Source organism: Dendronephthya gigantea, unplaced genomic scaffold (genome assembly GCF_004324835.1).
Source record: "Dendronephthya gigantea isolate DGI-Jeju-01 unplaced genomic scaffold, DenGig_1.0 000015F, whole genome shotgun sequence".
NCBI lineage: Eukaryota > Metazoa > Cnidaria > Anthozoa > Malacalcyonacea > Nephtheidae > Dendronephthya > Dendronephthya gigantea.
Window position 1 is genome coordinate 265,596 of NW_021163025.1, and position 26,490 is coordinate 292,085.

Below are 26,490 nucleotides of genomic sequence, written 5' to 3' on the forward strand. Positions count from 1 at the left end.
TCTCCATTATTTTTAAAGTGGGATAAAGATGGATTGGGAAGGATAATAATGCCAACGAATCTGATCTCTATATGTCACACGATGTATCTGCAATCCGCATATACAAAAATTAGAAGAATATCAATTTGACTGAGCTGAGTAGATGTCCGATCATAAAGACCCTAATCATAACGACAAAGGATTATATAGTATATATAATGAAGGACGAAGAAGAGCATTATTTTGGTACATGTGAATATTATAGTTTATTCATCTTTGATTTTTGTTCAAGTTTTGGAAGCCACTTCAGTGCTTGCTTGGCGACTGGCTGTCGAAAGAGCCGGCAAGAATGCTACAGCGCATTGTTTGAATAAATAAACTAAAAACTGTATGCCATATAATAAATCCCTTATTAACCGAATACGTTCGGTCCGTACTGGAAAAATATCCGACCTCGGTCTTTTATGTACGGACCTCGCTATCGCTCGATCCGTATATACTGTCACGACCTCGGTCTGATATTTTTCTAGTACGGACCTCAAATTCGGTTAATAAGTGGTATATTTATTATATGGCACGCGGTCTTGTAACTAAATGGCGTGCGCTGATTGGTTCTTCGCCGGTCTGGTTTCTGGAATCCCCCAGTATTAGACCGTTGCCGTAGTAAGTTAGTAACGGTCCAACTCTCTAATTAAAAAAAAAACAAGCTTGCACTTTTATTTTTGACACGAAAAATATCGACGGAGAATGGACGAAGAGAGCAGAGGTAGGTAGAGAGCATTATTTGGTACATGTGAATATTATATTTATTCATCTTTGATTTTTGTTTATATTACTGTATTATTCTTATTTAACGAGTAAAAAACAAAGTTTTGGAAGCCACTTCAGTGCTTGCTTGGCGACTGGCTGGCGAAAGAGGCAAGAATGCTGCAGCGCATTGTATAAATAAATAAACTAAATACTGTATGCCATGTAATAATAAATCTATTATTAACCGAATACGTTCGGTCCGTCCTGGAAAAATATCAGACCTCGGTCTTTTATGTACGGACCTTGCTATCGCTCGGTCTGTACTGTCAAACCTCGGTCTGATATTTTTCTAGTACGGACCTCAAATTCGGTTAATAAGTGGTATATATATTTCAGTATTGTTGCGAAATCCATTTTCGAAACCATCCTTTTTATACTCATTTTTTTGCCTAATGCCTCGTAAAATTATCTTAAAAAATTATCTTGAGCGCTAACTAACTATAATCGAACGCCTCGCCCTCGGAAATAGAGATGGTTCGATTAAGTTTAGATTGAATTGGGGTAAGAATATATTTAATACATGTAGATTCCGGTCCTATTTTAATAATATCGCTGCCATTTCGCCGTTTAACAAGATGATGTGGTCGTGTATGGGCGCGTTGACACGTCGCGTATAGTTTGCACAGGATCGAAGATTTAATATAACTATATAAGCGCGAATTCAAAAGGCAAAGTGTAAGACGAAGCGAATGTATCATGCGGTTTATTTACATTTTTGAACAATTGAACTTCTATACTGCGATGTGCTTCTAAATTTCGCGATCGAACATTTAGGTTCGCAAGGCATCTAACTGCATGATGCGAATATGTATGCGAAACAATACGCGAACTGTATTGTTTATGTTCAGAAGCTCTATATTGAAGACTGGCACGTGCGCCGGAGTAACGCCAGAACGGCGTCTTGTTGTATAAGCTATTGCACTAAAGAAATCCGTAGGGCAGAACTGGATATATGAATATTCACCCGCCAATTATCGTTCTAGTTGCCACTACAACTAAACTATATAATATAAAACAAATTGACAAAAAAACATTTATTAATGAAAAAGATTAAACTAGATAACTATTATTGGTTTCATATGCATCAGCATGTTTAGACTAAATATCAATTTAAAATAGCTGTCGAATTGGCATTGACATTGTTATTCAGTTATTACACTAAATGTTTCATATATACGAGGAATCGTCCAATCACCTACTCCATCCTGAACGACTGCAATTCAATGGTCAATTTAGCTTATTGGTAGCAAAAGCGAGTGGTGTCTTGATGCTGACGTTTGCTATACGCATCATCAAACTGCATTCAAATATCCTGGACGATACTACTCATGTTAAAGGGATTTACTAATTTAGGATATAAGATTAGTGCAACTAAGTTGGTGTTTTTGTTTTTTTAGGGCTGAATTAAGTGCATTTTTTCTTGAAACGTAATACATGCACTGCATGGAAATTATATCTAAACACTATAGTTCTACTTGATTACTTATCAATTCCATTTATGCAATACTGGAAATCATATTTGATTAAAGCACCGATCAATTCGATTGTGCAACATTCCAGGCGCCTATTTCGCGGGGGATGGGCATTTTCCCATCGCCATCGGGTTTTGAGTTAAAATGGACGGTAGAATGCTGATACGATTGGTTTCAAATTTGAATATTTAAGTTTCCCATGGGCATCATAAATTGCTTTATCCTATTACTCAGGAAATCACTCACATGTGAAACTAGGCCGGTTAGAAAATTGTAAAAGAGGTCAAGTAATCAAGTGCAATTAGCAACTGGTTGAATAATCGTAAGTCAAAATCTACCTGTAGGCTTAGCACTAGCAGTTCGAGGAGTGTTGCACGCCCAGCTAAGATCGTTGCGTTATATGAAAAAATTGAAACGTTACACATATAGTTATAATAAGAAAAAAGGCTGTCGAATCTAATTAAAATTTGCAACCCGACGTCGTGCTGATTTCCCAGGTTGTTTGATTTTCTGAGGCGGACGCGGCGAACTTCGTAGACCGGGTCTTCTAGAAATGCTCGCTTTCTTCTCCTAAGAAAAAAAAATATTTGTGGTTCATTTGTTGACTTCATTCATGCGTATTTGTCATTATATCAGAATTATTAATACATATATTGGGTATTCCACAGAAATGTGGTCCAACGAAATCCTAGTATCGCAACGACCGTTTTTCTATTATGCACGAGTTTTTTCACGCCAGAAAATGTACTGACATATTCTAGGAAACAACGCTACTTTTCGCCACGAATTTTCTTGTTAACCAATCTGATTTCAGGTTTGGCTGTACTTCGGGCGAACCAAATAAACAATTTCAAATAGTTTAGGCAGCGTAGAAGATATATCTAATAGACCTTTTCGCTAATTATGTCACAACATCATCGTTTTAAATTTAGAACCATCTTAAATGAGATGGATTTCAAGTTTTACTCTCACAAGCTATGTGCAGAGATCCAAAAAATCGTTCTATTACCCGTGCATGAAAAATAATTTTTTTTCATTTTGACTAATAGGTATGAACTAAGCCATAACACGGGAACGAGGCTCCTGGTCTTGGCCCCTCAGCCTCGTTCTCGTGTTTTGGCTTATTTTCACATTTATTGATCAAAACAAACAATATATATTTTTCATGCATGTGTTGAAGAAGGGTGTTTTGTATCTTTGCACGTGGCTCGTGAGAGTAAAACTTGAAATCTATTTCATTTAAGGTGGTTCTAAATTTAAAACGTTGTGATGTTAAAATGTTGAGACGTAATTACCGAAAAGGTCTATTGTCTTTTTATTCTATTGATTTATATTTACTGTAGCAATGGCAAACGAAATAAGTATAAAAATTATCCTCTCTGAGTATATACCAGGAAACCTCTTCCAAAGTATCATTCTACTAAATGCATCATATCATATATATTTTTTATTAGCAGAATATAATATCATATACTTAATGAAAACAACTGAAAAAGAAAGTTTAACTGAAAATAGAAATTCTCTACAGAGCGCATTGGAGCTGAATTGTTTATAGGAATCGAAATCTCACCTTTTCCACTTCTTCTATGTACTTGACGGTCGAGTGAATATTTTCTAGGGTAATTTCTCGAGGAATTTCGTCAAGGTTTGGCAGTGGGAGTGGTGACCAAAGCGAAGGCTCGTCCAAACACGACTGCAACGATTTTCTTTCTTCGGGCCAATATCTTTCAGTTTCGGATGAGAGGTAACGAAACACGAAACGGCGCAACGCTTTAAGAAAGTTGGGTGGTTTTAACGCCAGTACATCTTTGGCCAGCACAGCGCAAATGGCTTCTTTCATTTTAATCGGCAACTGGTATCGAAATTGATCTGCTAGACCGTCAATAGCGCCATCAGCCAGCAGATCTTCGAGGGCTTCGTAAAGAGCAGCTACGTGCTTGATTTTAATGGAACTTCTTGGTTCTGGTAACAGACTGACAGGGAAGGGACTCGGTAACATCGAGGTCCATTCTTCAGCGAGCTCTTCTAAAGTCATATCGACGTTGAAGGTCTTCAATTTTCGTTTAAGCAGAAAGATAAGCACCTCGATATGTTGGAGAAGATCTTGGGCTTCCTTGATTCTTCGTTCTTTCAGGATAGCTAAACCTTTACATACTTCCTCTGGCAAAATTGGATTCTGTTTCACCAGTTTTCGAATCTCTGTCAACAATTGACCGCAGGAGTGGAAAAGTTCCTTTGCGAATATAAACCTTGTGAGTGCCCCGGTCAAGAAACACTTTCCAAACACAATTTTTGATGCAAGCCACATCTCAATTCGCTCAAAATCATATGTGATTTTTCGGCCTTTGCCATACTCTAGATTGCTTTGTCCGTATCTCAACAAATCAGCGTCGGACCACTGGAAACAGATGATTTCTTTTTCTTTCACTTCTTGAATGGTGACGCACGCGATACTACTGCCATGGTCTTCTTCGAAGACACTTAAAGCGGGCTGGAGATGTGAGGATGAAAGAGAAAGTATTATATCTAGAATTGAATTTTGGTAGGAAACCAGAATCCCAATAGCCTCTTTAAGATAGACACCAAAATCACTCTCCATTAAACAGTATGCTATACAATCCGTCTCCACCAACCAAGGCATTTTGTCCAACTCCTTCTCTGCGAGCGCTTGATTAACTAGCGGACGCGTTTCGTTCCACGCTTCTTTGAAGCTGTCGAACAGCAATCTTAAACTTTCTAGTTCCTGAGGAGAACGCTCTAATTCCAGAAGATGGCCGCTGATAAAATCATTGATAGACTTTGATTCGGCATCTTTTCTACTAATACGGTGGGTCAGTGCTGATGATACCAGACGAGACCATTTCAGCAGATGATGAAGATGGCCAATGATCGGGAGTTGCTCAAACTTTGCGAAGAACAAAGCCAAGAAACTGTGGTTTGATTGAATCTCTTTCGGAGAATGCAAAAATGCTGATCGGAAATCTTCAAAACATGGTTGCTTTGTCGCACGGAATAATCTCTTTAGTTGTTGATTCTGCTCAGTCGGTTCATTAGGATAGTTGTCGAGTTCCAAAATACGGCATTCAACTGAAACGTTTTCTTGATTGTCTTTCGTCTGTTGCAGTTTCATCGGCACTTGCATTTGCTCCGGAGCTTCGCGTAACTTTGAGAACACTGGTTCCGTAAGGTGTGAAAACTCGACTTCCCATTCTCTGCGGCCTTCCTGCGTGGAACAGTCGTTTGCTCCTAGCATATTGTTACTGGTAATAAGATCCGAACTCTTCTCAAGGACAACATGCATAGTTTTGATTGCAACATCTCTCTTGCAACTAAGAATTTTCATTAGATGGGACAGATCATCTCTAATGGTCTTAACACATGTCTTCACTGGATCGCTATCAGGACCAAATACATTTAATACATTCAAGACACTTGACAGATTATCTTTATTCGAAGTTCCAAGTGCAACTCCGGCGTAGTAGGATGAGTAAACAACGAGATGCAAAGCACGATATACCGCTGGACACATGTGTTTTGCGCAGAGATCACTTTCAAGACTTGCACCACAATGGAAGGAGAGTGGCAGTGTTGCCGACGTACCGCTCTCTGTTTCATCACCCAAGGTCTCCTGACAACGAGGGCACTTTGCTTCATCTATTTCACCGTTGAAGGCCAACCTTACACCACATTGGCAGGTCGCAAGAACAGAGTCCATGAGATATGGTTTGTACTTGAATATGGAATGTAATTCCTCTTCACGATGAGCCAGAACCAAAGGTTGTTTGAACTTAGCAGGATTTGTAACGTAGCGATAAAATGGCAGGTTCTCATTTAGCGCACCAGTAGCGACGACACAGGCGATGTGAAGAACTAACAGCGCAAATTCGACATCATCGACTGAAGATTCGGACGATAGTTGGAGTTCTGGACAGTGGAAATCCTGACGGCCTATAATTCGTAGCAGAAGCTCCTGAAACAATAGAAAAGGAGACGTTCTCAAAAACCAGTTAACAAATTGTTCTTCTTTATCAGTTAGTTTTCTTACGGAACGTTTCAAGTACACCATGTTTATTAGGATTCCAAGAAGGGCAAAAGCATGTTTAGGAGAACCGCGGCATTTGGTCAAAAACGCTTGCATCGATGGTTGTCGCTGATATAATTCAAGGCCGCCTTCTTCTTATATTCAGGATGTTTTAAAACAGTGGTAAATACCGACTTATCTTCGTATTTTTCGTTGGCCCATAGTTCCTCTATTGATGAAAGCACGCTATTCTCACCAAACCACTTTTGTAGATCAAATATACCTGCATTTTCTCGGAGTTGTTTCAAGAAAAATATCGGCAAGGTTGATTTAGCATCTTTTAGTAGTGAATTGACTTCAGTTATAACTGGAACATAAGGGCTGCCTTTGTCGATAACACCAGGATTTGCAGCGATAAACTGTGCTAACATTGTAAAGAATCCTCGAAGGAAGGCAACAGAAGAGAATACTCTGATACCACAAGCATCTTCACCGTTTTGAGCTATCACGTTTACAGCAGATTTGGCAAGCACGAGGACTTCACAATCAGAGCTATTTAGATCACTGATACCAAAATTATTCTTGAAATCTAGCTGACTCTCAATTAAATCGCAGGTCATTACCGAAGGATATGAATCATGATGTATCAAACCATTGGAAAAAAGATCACTGAAAACTTCATCGATATTCTGAAGACATGGACAGTTGTCCATGACACTTGGATTGTCGATCAAATTCTTAAATATGCCAGGAGACTGCATTTGTTCAACCATGAGTAACCGTAGCACAACAGGACTCATTTTCAACACCAACTCAGGTCGCTCCAAAGAAAGAACTTCTTTAACAATAGGACCAACACCACAAGTATCAACATTTGTGTCAATACAACGGCCGTAAAACAGAGCTGAGAACTTCTGTAAAGCTTCCCGTTTATCCTTGTTACCTTTCATTTCTTCCTCCAACGGTCTAATTAGTTGCTCAGTTATTGTTTCGAATGAATCCTCGTGATCCAAGTATTCTGGAGAAAGAGTTGTGGCGATTTCACTCAAAGTACACAATGGCAATTCGTCAGAGATGAAATTGATCCGTAGAAAATCAACGCACAAACGTAAGTAATGGAATGCTGGTGAGTGTTCACTGATTTTAAGTGCTAATGAAAGGAGTAAGTTGGCATTTCGCATCCACAGTTCGGGACTACCACTTTTTTCAACAACTTCTGGCGAAGGGAACATCATTTCACAGTACAAAGTGACCAAGACATCTCCTATTTTTTCGGTTGAATCTCCAGGGTCGTCCATTATCTCTTCAATGACCTCTTCCTCGTTATCTTCGTTTTCTGATGAAGGTTTCTCGAATTCCAGGTCTATATCAGCAAGCTTTGCTTCACTCTGCTCGGATGGATCTTCGTTTGATTCCAATTCACCGTCGCTTTCAGTGTTTTTGCTGTCTCCAGATTTTCATTAAGCGTTTCAGTTTGGCTGTCTACTTGTGGGTTTGACTCCGTTTCATCAATTTCCGCCAGCATAACTTCTTTCGAACTGCCCAGTATATCATCCGTTATCTTTAAAAGAACGCTTAGTTCTATGAACAAGCGACAATGGTCAATCATTTTCAGCATATCTAGAATCTCTTCCCGGTGAACCCAAGCAAATGTGTGAAGCAATGCGAAAAATTCGGGCATGTCTTTTGCCGGAAACCCTGCTTAACCTCCGATGTAAACACTGCTTGTACTAGTGCCACCCTCTGTGAACGAGGTAATGTTAGTCTAAAATCGGCAGTCATCATATCGAAAATATCCGTCATGTACAAAATATGGAAGTGAGTGGTTATGCTGTCAAGTTCGGGTACCTGGTCTGTGATCATCTTTGCAAATCTTTCCAGTTGCTGTTGTCGAACAGACTGGTTTAGTTCACCATTTTCATCCAAATTATCTTTATTTTCCACCAGTTGTGAACAATCTTCCAAAAACAATTCCTTAACACTGTCAACTTTTTTGCTAACAAGTTGGCTGAAAGGTAGCAAAAGATCAAGGCTGATGCTTTCAAGAATATATGTTTCAGCTCCATGAGGCTCAGGAATGTCTGACATATTGAAAACTGCGCTATCCAAGATAAAATTACGCCACATGTCTTCTAACTTTAGCAACAGGGTTTCATCAAGATCGTTACAAAGATGAGGTGGCCAAGCATTTTCCTTTTCCAGAAAGTAGACGATTTTAGCAAGGGATTTCGCACTAACCGAGAGACGAACTGTTCCATTGCACAGTATAGAGTGGATGAATTAACCAACGACTGCCGATCACAAGCAACTTTTACTTGCCAACTGTCTCTAAAATAAATATCCTGGTCTTTTTCGTGGGTATTCAGATTAATCGATTCCAGGATAAGTTTCTCAATGACTTCGGAAACTGTATCTGAATAAAATAGACTTTTGGCAATGCGAAGAACCGTATCCAGAGGCCGTTGCCATCGTGTATATTTGATGCACGTGAAACACCATAACAGATCATTTTGCGCAATCCTCCGTATAGGCCATATGGAAGACGTGAGAAGTTTCTGCACGCTTTCACCGAGAATTTCGTTTAGTGGAACAAGAGGGGCTTCAAGAACGTCAAGGAAGACTTGTCTCCAACCACACAAAAAACTGAACTGCCACCGAATACTATTTGCGTTTTCTTCTCCGCGTTGCACATGTACTACGATACAAACGTGCTTGAATACTTGTGCTTTACTCTCTGTTTCATGCAACCATTGCTTGTAGGCATCTCGTTTTTCTTCAATTATGGAACGGGCAAGGAGTAAATGTGTACCATCTAAATCTGGTTTACACTGCAAAACCAGCAATTCCTTTTCAGATGCATTCCAGAATTGGCCAATTCTTTCAGCTAACTGCTTCTCTGACTTGTACGCACTCAGTCGTTCGACTTGACAACTTACACCATTGCCCAAGCATTGACGTATATCTGTGTGAATGTTGGCAAATGTCATGACAATCGTTTTGGAGCCAATCTCATCACTAGCAAAGAAAGAAGATTCCTGATGATTCGCAACAACGTGTTCAAAGAAGGCGGAAAAACCATGATGGAGTGGTTTCCGGAAATATTCATCACTTAGGTCTTGGACTTCACTTGAATCTTCTTTCAAAAAGTTACATTTTTGCATTCGAAGTACGCCATCAGGTGAAGCAACCCACATCAAGTCATCTTTGCATTTCTTCAAAACGTCTGTTGACTCGCTATCTGTGTCATGACTATGTGATAAAACCAGTGATGGGAGGGTGTCTTCATGAAAACCAATGAAAACATCTGATACGTGGAAATGTGATTGCAAACCTTCTACGTTAGAAATCCCTCCAACCCAATGATTCAGCTCGTTAATAACACCCTTCTGATCTTCAGTCAACACATCAGAAAATCGTAAAAGTTGCTTTTCAAATCTGTTGAAATGGAGGGGGTCAGAAAATTTACTTTGTGTTGATCAACGAGGACAATGCAACGAAAGCCATCATTTACTTGACACATTGGATTACTGTACGCCCCAAGGGCCACACGACAGTTTTTCCTGTTCCCGACGACGGCGTAATTCTGGTTCAGCATATCATAAAGACTTCCATAAATGCTTTCTAGATCCTTCAAGATTAAAATGCAATCCCGCTCCATACAAAGAATGACACGACTGAGGATTCTGTAGTTGTACTCTTCAGAAAGGTCTTCCTCGAATCGGCTGCCAAATATCGTGATGGTTTCCTTTTCTAGCTGAGCCAGACTTTGCTTTAGGATACCAAGGGCTGAGTCCCCGTTTGTTATAAGCATCAGGTGGCGAGCGTAAGGGTCTGAGAGATTCTCTTGAATTAGTTGTGTGACTGGAATAATGTCTTGACCACTTGATACCATGAATGTTTTTAATTTGTCAAGGAAAATCTTCTGAATGTTGGTCACTTCTCCGGGAAGGCCACCAAAATTGCGCTGTAGTGAAATGTTAACTTGCTGGAAACTACTACTGCCGGTCAAACTCTTGATTAGGGAGTAATAGTCGCGAAGACCATGGAAATTCGCATGGCTTTGTTGGGCTTGATATTCAAAATAGGCTTCGGCTAAACATCGTAGTTCTTGCACTCCCAAGTGTTGGCTGTCATCTCCTTCGTCAGCATAATGAAGCGAATGCCCTGTCTCGTAAAGATCGTCTTTGTTTGGCTCAGGTCTGGACAGGTGAATTGCTCTGTTCATTTTGGCAGCGTCTAACGACCAATTTGAAATACCTACAACAGCAACATCAGGCAATTTTCCTTCACCAGGCTCCAGCAAACTATGAAGAACCTTGAGAGGATTATACTTTGAATTTTCGGCCAATCCAACTTCATCAAGTAAAACGACGGGCAAAACATTTCCATCTTTGTTGTGGGTTTTATATTTTCGTGCCTTTTCAAACACTTTGATGATTCCTTCTGATGTTGAGGATTCTGAACCTTGATATGAGACGACGTAAAGTTGTGGCAACTGTCTGAATAGAGGATCTCGTGAATCACGTCCGCGTAGGTTGCTTCGTATCAATTGGATGGATAATGATTTGCTGCAGCCAGGCTTTCCAACTACGAAAATAGGGATGCGGTTTAAGATGCAAACCAACATAACAAAGACATTCTCGCGTAGGGCGGCATTTCTTGCTGTCCCAGGTGGGAGGTCCATTCGGTCTAAATAATCTTCCTCCTCCATGCGTACAATGGCTGCGAACGTATCTACATTTGCATCGTAGGTCATTTGTATCTTGTTGTGGCTGAATATGTGCATCATACTTTCTCGGTAATCTCTTCGCAACTCCGCGGTTGGTAATCTGGATAAATAACAGTGTGCAAGAGCGAGGACAATGCTCTTAGTCGTCGGATCATTTTTGTACTGTTGTGAAATCGAATGATATTGTTGAAGATGGCCGGGGTATTCAACCTTGTTTTCGTTAAGCTCTTGGCGCGTCTTGAGCATCTCCTCGAACCAACTGATCAAGTGAATGCAGCGGTACACATCGCGTAGGCTGACACAAAAATGATTTTTTTCAGCGTTCCGAATGAACTTTTGGGATGCCGCAAGCAAATCAACGAGCATTCCCTCATACTCCTTTGGCAGGTCTCTCACCATCCTCTTAATATAATTTCGTTCATCTTCTGGTGCAAGTGAACCATAATCCCAAACATAGTCAATCATAGCTTCTGGTAGTGGATGGACACGATAAACAAGTCCAGAATACTCATCAGTGATATTTTTACCTTCGAGACCAGCTGTTTTGATGTGTTCTTCAGGACGGAGCTTGTACGGGTTACAAGCTGCAAGGAAAACAAGATTCTTGGATAGTCGTCGTCCGCACAAAGAATGATGACACATTATATCATTGATCAATCCCAAATGATCACACGTGTTTATTTCATCCAAGAAAATCCAGATTTGCTCGTTGACATTATCCTTGGTAGTACTTTCCTTTTCTTTTTTGTTAATGAATTCAGCGATATCTTCTTCCGATATTCCAGCATGGAAATTGAATGTATGAAACTGTACGCCACAGGTGTTAGCCAAATAGCGGACGAGGCTAGTTTTCCCACAGCCTGTCTCCCCCATGATGATGACCGGTGCGTTTACACGGACCCGTAATATGATCAATATCATTTTCAGAATGTTATCTGGGGTCAGTGCATAACCTGGGAATAAATTGCTCTTTTCAACTGCTTTAGAACAAGCTATCTTTTCTAGTTTCTTTTGAAGTTGTTCTTGAGTAAAAACATTGAAGTCTTCAAGCTCTTGATTTCCTTTAACACCTTGACTCTTCAACAACTTTTCAACACTTGAAGGGACAAGCGATCTGTTCCGATACATGGCAGTGATTGCTTGCGAATTAATACCATGAAACACGACCAAGAGATGGTTGCTATCTTCCCACTGTATCATTCCCGTTACCCGATCGACCATATCTTTTGCGGACGTGGTAGTCGACACCATGGCCTCGTCAAACGCTTTCGCCGACTCTTCTTGAGATAGATTCTTTTTATCACTGGAGCGACAGGTGTTTATAGCTCGTGATGCGAATTCTTTAGATACCTTTAAAAGGGCGCCAAAAAGATTACTGCGGACACCTTGAGCTTCATCACCAATCATGGACTTTAGATTTGCAATTTTGAAATAAGCACTTTTTGAAAATTTTGAAAGTTGATTAGCCAGAACACCAAGAAACGTGTGTAGGGTTGTGAAGGTGATTTCTGCATCTGACGAGAAGTACTTAGCCAGGAGATCTTGGCAGCGGCCTTCTGGTAATGGCTTTGACATATTCGGTCCGCTGAAATAAACTTCTTTTGATTCAATGCATGTTCGATCGAGAATGTCCAAATATTGGCAAACGATTTGAACATTACTTGTGATTTCGTCGCTGACTTTCAGATCCTTGTAATTCTGCCACTCCAAGTGAATCCGTGTGAAATATTTTGATACAACTAAAGATTCCCGGAGCCAATCTTTCAGCGTGTTCGCAATCTCAATGTAGATGTGCGTTGTTGGAAGATGATAAAATTGCATTCCCGCTGAAACCATCCCAGTGACAATTAGTTGAAATAAGAATGTATCTAACAGCAACGGGTCACTTACTTCGCCAATATCCAGATGCAAGCAATGGTATTTTCTGAGCTTGAGCTTTTTCAGGCGTTGAATGAGTTTGCTTGGCTCAAATGGACCACTGATTGAAAATGTTGCGACGTTCATTTTCTTCTCTTGTATTTCACTTCTGATTCGTTCTGTTTTGCCAAGACCAGGAAGTGTTGATGTAATCATTTTAACTTCAGGCCAACAAGATCGGAGACGATCTGAAAGAGCATGGTCGCTCATACCAGCAATGTTGTGCGAAAATTGTGCGAACTGTTCCACAATGTGATGATGATCGCCACCGCGACAAATCAAGGCAAGCAAGTAATCGGGATTTTCGTTCATAGCCTCAGAGCTTTGGTAACATTTCTGCCTGTTTTTGATTGCATTTACTAATGTGAATTGCAATTCATTCGGTAATAACTCAACATTTGCAATACAGAACAAATTCCTGCGATATACGTCTTTTGAGCGCTCAAAACATCGTTGAAGTAAGAGATGTATTTCCTCCCAAGTCGTTTCAATACTGCAGAACACAATTTGATATGGTTCCGGAAATGCTTTTGATGTATTCTCGTACAGCGTAAGGATCACGTTGGCCGTCAATGGACTTTCAGGTTCCAGACTTGCAACGAAAATTTCACCAGGTGTAACTAAGGCCTCTAGCTTGGAATACGACATGCTTCCTTTGTCATCGGATATGAATCTGATAACTTGTTTCGAATTACTGAAAATTTTTTCTAAAGCTTGACCAACGGTCAATAGTAAGAACTCCGGACTGTCCTTGGAAGTTGATTTCTCTGACTTTTGCGACTCTCTGTGCTGCTCTAACTGTTCCTCTGTTATGGTTCGGTCCACATAGCGGATTAAAGGAAGGACTTCGTCGCAATTAATCTTAACGCTGGATTTATTGACTATAAAATGATACAAGATGCACAGTTGATCGGAATGGTAATAGTTAAGGAAGTAATACTGTCCACGAGCTTCTTCCAAGAGGTTTTCCCAGTTTCTTAGATCATGCTGCAGGTTATCTCTGCAAGTTTTGAGATCCTTGGTGGTTGTTATTTGCTTCCAGAAGGTACGATATTTAACATAACCGGACGAACGCAATTTCGTTAGAAGAATGGAAATTTCGGTTAACAAATTAACTTGAATTATAAAGTCATCAAAGTCAATTTCCTCCTCATTTTCGCTGGAATGGCTGGACTGAACGGTGATAGCATTCTTATGAGAGCTAACAATAAGATGTGCACGACTTCGTAAATCATGTAGATCTGACAAAGAATAACTACATTCTCTAGGTTTTCCATCATTTCCCTGGAGATTATAACTCATCTTGGTTCCATTTTCCTGCGACACCCAATATTCTCCTCTGTTCAGGCAGTTACTTATGATTTCTTTAGTTATCTCCCCGCGGTTTGCAATGCTCGTGTACAATCCACGAAGACTGTTGACATTAGTGCTACACTGTTGAATTTTCACCGCTATATTTCTGTGACCAAGGCAAGATTCTTTTAACATCTTGAGAAATTCGCGGGGATTACATTTGCTCTGGTTTTTCTTCTTAATCAACGGTGCAAGGAAACCATGAACGTCGATAAGATCGGAAACTGACGACTCGGATACAAACTGATCAGAGTGTTCCTCGACGGCGTCAATTAAAAAACGAATATCCTCGTCCACGATTTTTTCTATAAAGCCCAGCAGTGCACTGGACCGCGATAGTTCGTCAATCACACAATCTAATTCCTCTCCCGAAAAATACAAAACTATTTCCTTTACGTCTTTCATTGATTTGTGCAAGATTTCGAGAGTGAGCTCAGAACTTTTTTCCAAAATTGTTTGGAATTTTAGAAGCATTGATAGCATCTCATTTGAAGGATCCGCCAATCCAAATATTTGAAGTGTACTAAACACGTGCCGAACTTGTTTCAAGACAGCGGGATACTTTACGTAGTCCTCGACGTAAACTTTAACCAACGGAGAGAATTCTCTATTGAAATATTTTTCCAGTAGTTTGAGTTCATCTTCAAGCTTGTTCTGATACTTAAGTGTGCCGAGTAATGTCCTCAGTGTGTCTACACTTAGCGAGCCTGGCCTTTTCAACACTGGATTCCACTGCTCTTGGAGATCTTCAATTGCTCTACTTGTAAGAAACAACATCAGTGAATAAAAATCAGTAACTTTTTCCTCTGCATTTGAGCTGCTTAATTCTTTTAAACCCTTCTTCGCCACAGTTTTGAAGGACAGCGAATTTACCAATGGTTGTAGTGCTTTTGCTGGGCTCAAGAATGGATGCAATTCTCCCCAAAAATTATCATCTTCCAATTCATTTGCTTTCCTTAAACGCCAGGTTTTGTTAAGGTAATTTAATTTCTGTATCGCGGTTTCGATGCCATGAACATCATTTGATATTTTCTTTGCATAGTTAATCGCGGACTCTAGCAACTGAAGCTTTTTCTCGCAGTCTTCTACAATACGAATTAATTCCGAGATACGCTCCGAAATCTGCTTTTGAAGATCTGGAAGATCACACGATGGCATAGACTTACTCACCACAGCGGCACACAGCCTTGAAATTTTTTCTTTCTCGTCAAATACCGTCTTCAAGAAGCTCAAAGAAATATCTCCTGCTTTAATGCACGCTTCTAACTGTTTACAAATTTTCTCGCCATCCCGGTATTTTTTGAAATTTTTAGCGTTTCCTGAAAAATTAACATAGGCCATTTAATATGTAATATGGCTGACATTGCCTGTGAGATTAATTGAGATCCTAATTTGATTGTAACCGACTAGGGTGCATGTAGCCATATCGTGGTCACGAGGGCATTCGGGGACAGCCTGCACCTTATGTACATATTAAAAGACTCTAAAATGCTTAATTTTACCTGGCGCTCCTGCTCAGACATTTTTCAAGCTAAAAGTACTCATATAAAGCCAAAAAGATCAACTGTTATTTAGTTTTGATGGCAATTTAACCAACCTGTTGTTTTCAGAAGGATAACCCAAATGTCGCACCATTCTAAAACTTTTTTGAAATCGTCTTCATTGATTGCGGCATCGTTGCCAACTTCTGGAACATCTACGATATCCACGATACATAACAGTAACTCTTGGCCGAGACTATATAAAAAAAAATATAAAAACTGAAAAAAGGCACACATCGCTGAAATATGAGGTTTGATTTATTAAATATTCTTAATCTAACTACACTCGTAGGGCGAGAATATGCCTGAAATTAAACGTACCTGCTGGTTGAACAATCTTTCAGAATTTTGCTTGATTTTTTTACTAATTTTGGGGCTTGTTCCAATATTTTCCGCACATGGGATTTGTAGCACTCCTGGACTACAGACACGTATTTTTCTACACTAGAAAATGCTTGAAGAACGTTTTCAGTGTCCACCTTTTCTAAAAACTTTTTTACGACGGCGTTAGTGATATCTTGAGCGAGAGCTGAATTTGCGATATTAAGGGAACATCGCATTATAGCATTGATTGCCTCAAACACTGCTATCACTTTATCCACGCCAACAGGACTCGTTCTACGCCATTTATTGCTCAGACTGGTAAGAACCCACGATTTACAGATATCAAACTTTCGCATACGTTTAGTTTCATGCCAGTCTTTGCCAAAGAGGTCGTTATTTAGGATTTCAAGGAGTAAATTTCGACGAGAAACTGATTTTGATTTCGAAAGTTCCATGAGCACCGCGAGAATTTGCTCTATAGCCAGAACGCGTTTGGAAATAATTGAGTCGATAAAAATAGTGACATGTTCCTCTTTTACTTTTTCGTCTGACTTCGCGTATTCCAACAGAGCTGAGTATAGTATTTGATGCATTTTGCAACGGAATTGTTTGGGAATTTGGAAAAATTCAACCAACTTCTCACCTATTTCCCTATGGGTGTGAGTGTTTCGTTGTCTATCCTGATAAAATCTTACAAATGAATCGACCATCATGTCCTCGGTGGCAAAGAAATCACGAACTTCGGAACGTTGAAATATGCCAAGAGCAAGGTCGAGTGTGGGAACGCTTTTCAGCATTGGAACCAACAGCTTTTGGTGGGAAAGCTGATAGTCTGGGTTCTCAGATTTCCTAATTTTCAAAAAGAGAGCGTCGACCAGTTTTTGGTATTTCTTTTCATCATATGTGTGACTGTGACCCATGACGTATTCCTGATCGAGGACAAATTTCATTCCAAGATCGGGATAAAAGTAAGCTGCCAAGGTAAGCCATCCAGGAATACTGCAGTTTTTCACCAACAAGATAGCAGCTTTCCTTAAGACTTTGACATTTGATGAAGAAAGAAGGTTGGAGTCCGCGCCAACATAAAAACTCTTAATCAAACGATCACACGCTTTATCCGTCTGCTCACCACTTGGGAAAATCAATGAGTACCAATGATTATCGTCAATATGGCCAAGAACAACGGACAGATAGAAGCGGTGGAGATCTGTGGAAGAACTATCTGTAGCCATTTTCAAAATCCAATTAACCATTAAGTCAACATGTTTTACGCTTAATGATTTAAAATCCAACTTTTCGATTTGAATAAGGAAATCCGAAGTAGATGCGGCAAAAATAGAGGGGAATAACCACTGTACATAAAAGATCACTGATTCCGGAATAGTTTTATGCTGATGGGCTCGGTTATCAGGAAAATGAAATACATCAAACTGGACTTCCGATTTCACAGATCGTTCGGCACGTTCTTCACAGCATGAAGGATCTTTGCTGAAAAGACCAATGCGAAAACCAAAAAGATTAAAGTCGTGTCCCTTACAACGAATGACGTATTTATACTTGAAACGGCATTTTATTGGATCATTCGGGAACGTAATCGTCACTCTCCATAAGCAATTTTCTGCCATAACCCGTTGGAGGGGTACAAGTTCTTTAGCACTGAGATGGATGTATGCTTCATCAACAGAGTAATTGCCGAGGATCAAAAGATAAAAATTGACCTACAAATTTGTAAATATTTATTTTGTTTTACCGAGTTGTATTGGTCTACGATTCACTATATAATTAGCAAATATATAATTACTCTATACCCTCAATACTATGAAATTTTCAAAAGAAATTTTGCTGTAACTGTTATATGATACGGATGCTGATGTCAAAAGTCCGAGTCCAGTCGATATGATTTTTTATTCTTTTGCCATCCTTGGTCCACAAAAAGGTGGCCATTCATGTACAACTTAAATACAATGAAAAATATTTATAATATAACATTTATAGTACGTGCGTGTTGATTGGTCGAGACGCGTGTTTCTATAACTGTATAGAAACACGGGTTTTTTCCGGATTTGCCGAACTTTACTAGCGAAGCGATATAATGAGAATTTGTATTTGAATCGAGTTATATTTGTACAAAATCTTTTTGTTGAGTTATAATTAGCTTTCGGTCCGTTAACCTGGGCCTTCACCAGTGCAATTAATAGTGTTTTCTGCGGAAATTTTTATTCCTTTTCCATGCATGATCTAATTTTTCATGATCTAATCATCACTTAAGTAACATGCAATTGCATTGATGAAGGTCTGCATGGGTTAACGGACCGAAAGCTTTGCAGCATTAAATACTTACGCGGTGTACCTACAAGCTAATTTACTTATTGACTGTCACCATGCAAACATACAAGAATATTATAACAAGACATCATTTATCGTAAATGAAGAAAAATTATTGACTGGACTCAAACTATATATATACGAAATGCAGTCAACCATGACAACGCACCCCTCAACTACCACTCATATCAGATCAACTTCAAAACAACAAATCAGACGCTCTCAACGTATACAGAGTCTTAAAGAACAGCGCGAAACTTAAATATATAAAGCTATACACATGTAAATAATTTAGATATTCTGAAGAAGACTCGAAGTACCGAGTCGAAAGCTCAATAAAAAACAATTTTAAATCTGGAGAACATTCATTGACAAACAAATATGCCTGGATTACAAATCTTTAAACATATAAATATATATATGTAAATATATATATATATATATATATATATATATATATATATATATATATATATATATATAATATATAATGCATATATATAATTTTACCTGAACGCTTGTTCTATTTTGTGGCGGTGATGTTGGTGTGTGTGTGCCATACGATCCATGGTCTAGGTTTGTACTAAGAGCAGCTGAATAACTTTTTGTCTCGGTGAAAGGCTTGGTATCTTTATCTTTATCGTGACTAGTATTCTGCCCAGCGTTGTTAACACCGCTCATCTTTTCTTTTTCTACATCTGAACCACCTAGCTCGTTCTGGCTATTAGGATTTACTGTGCCATGTTTACCATCGCTTGTATTTTTTTCACCGCGCTTTATCGGTGTCAGAGGATCGCTTTGGGAATCAGCCATTTAACCTATATAAAGGCATTCAAAGCCATTCAACAATTCTTCAGAACGACACACGATAATCCTGACGGTTAAAAAATCTGTCCATCATGTCCGATTGGAGTTTGTCCAACATTCGCTTATACAAATAGACCTTATGCGCCATAGATAAATTTTTTATCATCAAGGGGATCAGCAATTTTTTAGAAAAAAGCATACTAAAATTAGTAAAATTTCCAAGTTTGTATACGAAATGTTGTGAAAGACCGTGCGAAATCGCCAAATTTTGTAAGCTATTTTTATAACGGCCGGAAGTGTGAAGAAGCGGTGAAGAAGAGACTTTTTTTTTTAAAAAGGATTCGGTTCAAAGGTAATATGTCGCGTGATGTTACGTAGTATCAGTGGCGTAGCTAGCCTGACCATTTTGTCCCGCTATGTAAATTTTTGAGTTATTATAATTATTCATGCTTTTAGAAATCTATTGTTTTTACAGTCAGTGAATACTAAAATATTAGTATAGCGTGACAAATCGACAGGCTGGCTACGCTACTACGTTGTATCACGACATCCGCTTTTATTAACCCCCTGTGGGTGATGAATTAACCCCCGATCAAACTGGTTTAAACCTGACAAACAAGATTTTGCGGTAAACACCCCCCCCCTTCACGTGACGTAGTTTTGACGTAGCTATATAATAAATAACCTTAGCCTTCGGCTTCGGCTATAACGACAATCTTTGGCTTATAATTAATTCTTCATATCATGTTCAAACTCATTCAATAATTGTTTTATTATTTATTTAAAAGAATGAACATTACAAATTTCTTCGCTTGAATTTGTGTCGATTTCATATTCCCGCTCGTTTGGGACGTCGATGTCTTCGCTATTGGTGTGATGTCATAAGGTGGGATACTTAATGTATGCTCCCGAGGGAAATAGTGTGTTCTTTCGCAAGAGTCTGAATATTTCCCGAGACAAAGTCGAGGGAAACATTGAAAACTCACTATTTCTTGAGGTAGTGTATATTAAGTGCTTTGTTATAGCTATAGGAACAAAAACATACATGTTACACAACAATTTCATGCATAACAATATGCGGGCAACAATTTTTCACTTGTTTACCTGGAGGGAAACATTGCATTTATTTAAAGTCATGAGACTACGAATGAACCAATCACATTTAAAACACACAGAACCTATATATTAAGACTATTTATGACACGTTATGACGTAGAAACGTGCAAGAAAAAAGTCGTATCACACGTTATGACGTCACTCGTTGGACATGACGATTTCAGGTATGACCTACACTCATACTCCACTCAAACTTGGCCTCTACTTCGAGAGCGAGTGCCGTTTGTGAATGGTCCGAGGGCAAGTGTAACTTTCCACTCATTCAGAGTGAAAGAATACTCAGTGAGTACAGAGTTGCACTTTCGAGTAATGAACCTCTACTCATTGAGTGTGAGTGTGAGTAATCTTTTAGAATACAGGCGTAAGACATGTTACTAATTATTAAGTTGTTTATTACAATCAACATACTAACTGACATATTACTAATTATTAACTTTTTAAACACTTTAAAGATTCAGAGATTTACGAAAAAGATTTTTAAACCAAAATTTGTCTTTGGCTTAGGTGGTATAAGATTATGCTCAGCCTGTCTAGTTTGATAGTCAAGCACAACGTTTGTTTTCGTGAAAAGGTCAATGAGATAGTCAGGAACTAGGCTATTTTTTACCTTTTAACACTTAAATTAGGTATCTCAAGTTCATTAAGTATGTCTACTGACCTATAGTAATAACCATGCTTTGTAAGATACGGACTTCCCTGCGTTGCAGTTTATTTTGCAACGTAATTCCAAGGCATCCCAATGTTTTGTGCCAAAAAAGTGCAAGAAACATGGCGGAGTTTTCGTGCTGACGCCAGATATGGTCCCAATGGGCAATGGTAATGACCACTACCGAAAGTTCTCAGACTTGAAAACTCTTAATTGTTACAGCTTGTGAAACCTTGGTCCAACCACACTTTGACTATTGCTCACAAATATGGGGAGCAAGTCTTCCAGGAATTATAAAATAGCTCGGTGATTAAATACCAACATTCCGTACCAGTCTTTATTCGTTTGAATTTCGCGCATTCGCATAACTTACAAAAACATCCAAACGTCGACCGTCCATGACATAGAATTTGGACAAGTTTGGATTCCGCTATGTTCTGCAAAAATACTCGTGTGTAATGAACCTCCTAGCGGAATTAGTATACCCTCGCACGGCGCGGGCACCGGCTCGGGGATAAATATTTTAACCAGAGTACGTCTATATTTTTCAATGCAAAGAATTTGGTTACACATTTTCGCACGTAATACAAAAGTATACAGGATTGAGTTACTTTGCATCGGCTATATTTTTAGCATTTTACAAAATTTCGCAAGTAATTAACTTTTCAATTATACGATCTTTCTAGCTATGGTAATATGTTTTCTTCTTGCTGCCCAGTTTCAAAATTAGTCTATAGCGCATAAGGTCCAGACCCATTGCTTAGTTTCGTTTCTGTTTCCAAGTATATCACCTTGCTGTAAATACCTGGAAATCACGTGTCAACTTAGTAAGTGTCAACAACCGGTAAGGCTCATTCCTTTTTTCTACTCAAAATCTAATGATCAATATATTGATGGAAAATATTTTTTCATTCTACCCGTCGTGGTTTAGATACAGAAACTAATGACAGAATTATAGCTGAAAACAAGTGCAAAAGAAGTTCGACGCAAATGCAATACACATGCATTTTAATGTGAATAGTATAGGTGAATTAGGTATCATAGGACGCTTTCCTTTCTACGGTAAAAACGGTCAGACCGGTTCTGATGTATTTAAATACAGACAGATTACTGTTATTTTAGAGTTTAAAGAACTCTGCATGGAAGTATATCATTCTTACATCTTTCTATCAAGAGAAATGTAGTTTCACCTCTATTTTCTTAACGAAAAATTCTATTTCAATTAATTCAAAATATGACCGGTATGACCACTTCAGCCGTGTAAAGGAAAGCGCTCAATTGCAAAAATACACCGCAAAATATCAATTATTTCTTTAAGGTGTTCATGACTTTATTTAAAACGCGTCACTTTCGCTATTGTGTTCTTTCATCATACAATTACTTCAAATGTTTCCATTGATAAACCATGCATGCAATAAATATTCGCCGGTGTGCTACAAAAGAATCCCTACTTGCCTTGAAAGGCAAGTAGGGATTCTTTTGTAGCACACCGGCGAATATCTTCATATTAATTGAGTACAATAGGTATATTCGGGGTTCTTATTATACAATCTTCGATACAACGATACAACATATATATATATATATATATACCGGTTACACTAGTCAATACACTTGATTCATTGGCCCGACTAGAATCGGTACCGCTAACTTTATCGATGCTAAGTCAGCGTATGCATAGCTGCCCAGTGCCCACTGGCACTGATAAAATTGATGCCGTACAAACTGTATAGCCCTGCCGTGTACATGTCAATAAATCGAGTGTTGTTCAAACAGGACTATACATGCATCCATGCAGGTCTACCATAGTTTAATTGCTTTAGAAAGGTCTAGGTAAGTCACTGATACCTTTAAATTGGTTAATGATTCACTGCTTCTTATTCTTTGTATTCTGCGTTTTTGCTCAGTTATAGCAGATTCAAAAGATGTCGTCGTTCTGAAACTTCAGGGAACATCTACGACTTCGACAGCGTCGTCCATGTTCTTCGGTTGGTATCCGTGTATGACGAATTGTCACAGTCTTTCTGAACTGCGGGTCGCTTTTTATATACAAGTTAGTTTCGTTTCTGTAATACCGAGAAATACCTGTAGATACTTGGAAGTCACGGTTAATGAAACTAGATTATTTGCATATATTGTATTTCATATATAAATTTAGACTATATTGTGATATGCTATCAGTGAAGACTGCAAAATTCCACTGCCAGAACCATCACGATTAATGTGCATTGAGTTGAATATAGCCACCAGATCTTATTGATGTACGTATAGTTATATATAGTTGAAGACAAAATTCAAATGCGAAACCAAATAGACGCGAGAGCACGTGATTTCCTGGTACGGCATTTCTGATTCCAGGAAGAATCCAATTTCTTTCACTTTGCAGTTGCAACTTTCCAGCTATACTACAGGTTGTGAATACTGTATAGCCATGATTTGTTTTTGCTGCGGCAAAGACAAATTGTCCAAGGAGTTCCCAGACGAGCATCTGACGGACAAATGTTCTGAACATCCATTGCTGCATTGTCTGAGAGTAAGTATTTAATTCCTCCATACATTTGGACCGTTTGCGGATAGTGAAAGCAGAAAGCATAACTCAGTTTGCATGTAGTTCAACTTTATGTTTAACATTGACAATAAAATGCAGCAAAAAAGCAGAAAGCAAAATAATTCTCAAGACGTTGTAAGACGGCGTTATCACAAAGAATATATGACATGCATATATTGTATATAGTCCTATAGAACCAGACATTCTTTAAGATGTTAGACCCATTTGGCGTTCAAATTGTACTGAAACATGCAGAAATATTTAATAAAATTCGACAACCTCGTCCCGATGTATCGGGATACGTACTAAGTGTACATGCAAACCAGTTGTTCTGCAGGAATACATGCAGTAATATTTTAAAATGCTATATACTGCATTCCATTATATATATAATTTAGAAAAACGAATTGAGACTATATAGTACAGGAATAAGGAAAGCAATATTTAAAGCAGCTGCTCTCAGACGTGCTTTATACACGTGCACTGAAGTGCTTTAACAGATGAAAACCAACATTGAGTTTTCTTTATCATATGTTTATTGAGTATTCGTTGAGACATTTAATAACTGTCTAACATTAGGAAGTATAAAGAGCTTTTATTATTTCTACTTTTATGACTGCATGCAAATATCTGATATCAACACTCCGGTTTATCCTGTAGTGTTTGACAGCATCAGTGCGAGATAATCAAAAGTGTTCCCAATGTGACGCACAAATTGCGGTAGACGACCCTAAGTACAAGCAATACGTTCAAACTTTGGAGTTTCTCTTCCCCACAATTGATGCTGGTGAAGAATTCAACGCCGGTACTCAGTCCCATGGCCTCGCTGGTTCGATGTCTCACATTGTTATAACCACTCTTTCTGGTGACAGCACGACTCGTGTTTATAACCCTGATCAAACTATTCGCAGTTTGAAAGATGTGGTGGAGAAAGAATTGAAAACCCCTTGCAACAAGCAATGCTTGCTGTACAACGATACTGAGTTGAAGGTATTTCTTTCTGCTTATTACCCTAATATCTTAATATATTTTCTGATTTGCACTAAACAAAACGAACAAGGAATAAAAATTTCTTAGGTGTAAGAAATTATTCCTTCGTACTCCAGGAAGGCCTTGAATCAAATACTAACCTGGGATATTATTGACGAAATTTTTTTTAATTACTCGGGCTACCGTGGGTGGACCGAGTTGTAAAATGGGCTCGTTTTTTTCTTTTGCGTCGCGAGTTTACAAAAATCACGCGTGGGCGGCACGAAGTCTTCGAACCAATCGAAATCATCCTAGGATAGATTCTCGCGTGGGTGTCACGAACATTCCATGTGCTGCGGCCATGTGACTGTTGTTTATACAACGAACCTCTTCGCTCTGTAAATCTTACAGTATTTTATTTTTACGAGATTTTGTGTGTTTCCGTTGGACTGTTGTCTTAATTTGGGATTCAACGATGTTGCTTGTAAGTACACACGTCGAGCGATTTCAAGCCGAGCAATTTCAAAACAAATTGTTCAGCGTCATTCCGAGGAAACCAGCTGTGAATACTTGTATGCTTGATACTATCTACTCAATGAAAACATAAACTCACTGAATATGTACTCAATGAAAATGAGGCGTTACAAACTTACAAGCTCAAACGAGATAACTGTAGCCCGAGTAAACGCCTTAGCAGGCGTCTTGTTATATTACTATTGCATGACAACTCGGATTACATAATTAATTTTAATGAGAAAGTCAGCTATGATTAAAACAGTGGATTAGCTCGTCCTGACTCGTGCTCCGTATTCTTTGCTTTCTCTTCAGCCAAGAGGGAAAAATAACGAAGTTCTCAAGTTAAAAGATTACAACGTTCCTCCCAACAGCACAATATACCTTCTCGTCCTGTTGTATGCGATACCAGATGGATTTGATCATGTCATCTTTGATCTCTTCTGGGGATATCCATCAAGAGGGCGCGACTACCTGGACGCTTCTGTATTGCTTTATAGAGGCTCTACATTTGTAGAGGTAGTTGATTATTGCCACAGGCAAAGTAAATCCTGCTCGGCTGTCAGACATTCCGGCGATGTGATGGATGATGCCAAGCGATTGGGTCATCACACCATAAATGTGTCAATTAAATCAATACCAGCTCATATCAATAAGCTGGTGTTCACCTTGAGCGCTTGGAGTTCTCCAAATATTTCCAAATATCCTAATCCAAGCCTACGATTCTTCGATGCGAAGTCTCCTAACAAACAACTGTGCGACGATAAAATGAGTCATGCTGCCTATTCTCAAGCAATCATCATGTGTTGTTTGACCAACAGAGGAAGTGGATGGCAGGTGTTCAGTTTAAAAAACTTGTCCGCGGGGAATGCTAGAAACTATAGTCCTCTGCAAAACACTATTGTAGGCCTTATAGGTAAAGGATACATATAACACGCAGATACACTAATGACACTCAAAATTAACCTAAGTAGAAAAGTAGTTAAATGCTTAAGGTAGAGGGATAGCATGCATGCTTGGAGAAAATTGTCACTCAATACGTTTACGTACGTTAATTGGCACGTAGGCGACTTGTTGCGCTAAGTCGACTTTGTTCAATGTTAACTAAATTGTCTTCCCTTATCGCGGTGTGAAGCGTCTACCCGCATAATTATTATAGTTAATACAGTCGTCATTTCACTCTATTGTCAGAATGCAAATGAATTTCCTATCATATTAAGCCATTACCCATAACTTGTTAATACCAATATATAGCTGAAGAATAATTTTCATATTTCGTGACAAAAAGTTGAAAAATTTTATTCCACCTCATGTAGTTTTATAATTTTGATCACGAAAAGTTATATCAACCGCTGTTTATAATAAAAAAACACCCGAAACATTCTTGTCCAAAACTACGTCTGAGTTTTTATAAGAAATA

At 38.8% G+C, this 26,490-nt stretch overlaps 2 protein-coding genes across 2 annotated transcripts; one reads left to right on the forward strand and one right to left on the reverse strand.

Annotated features, from left to right (window-relative positions):
* Window positions 1–2,438: 2,438 nt before the first annotated feature.
* LOC114520151 (E3 ubiquitin-protein ligase RNF213-like) lies at window positions 2,439–17,378 on the reverse strand. Its single transcript, XM_028540374.1, is given in 8 exon segments — window positions 2,439–2,831; window positions 3,832–6,284; window positions 6,392–7,729; window positions 7,980–8,504; window positions 8,507–9,745; window positions 9,748–15,600; window positions 15,879–16,018; window positions 16,144–17,378. Coding segments are annotated over 8 exon segments (12,897 nt in total). The 3' UTR covers window positions 2,439–2,717.
* A 6,076-nt stretch (window positions 17,379–23,454) lies between these two features.
* Window positions 23,455–26,237, forward strand: LOC114520153. Its single transcript, XM_028540376.1, has 3 exons — window positions 23,455–23,573; window positions 24,249–24,578; window positions 25,386–26,237. Exons 1-3 carry the CDS (start codon window positions 23,472–23,474, stop codon window positions 26,001–26,003), a joined length of 1,050 nt encoding a protein of 349 aa, XP_028396177.1. The 5' UTR covers window positions 23,455–23,471; the 3' UTR covers window positions 26,004–26,237.
* The last annotated feature ends 253 nt before the right edge of the window (window positions 26,238–26,490 follow it).

Bases quoted from the DNA above. Each gene is read 5' to 3' on its own strand.
- LOC114520153 (XM_028540376.1), top strand. From the start codon at position 23,472: ATGATTTGTTTTTGCTGCGGCAAAGACAAATTGTCCAAGGAGTTCCCA. The intron at 23,574-24,248 runs GTAAGTATTTAA...TTTATCCTGTAG, and splicing joins CATTGCTGCATTGTCTGAGA to TGTTTGACAGCATCAGTGCG. The intron at 24,579-25,385 runs GTATTTCTTTCT...CTTTCTCTTCAG, and splicing joins ACAACGATACTGAGTTGAAG to CCAAGAGGGAAAAATAACGA.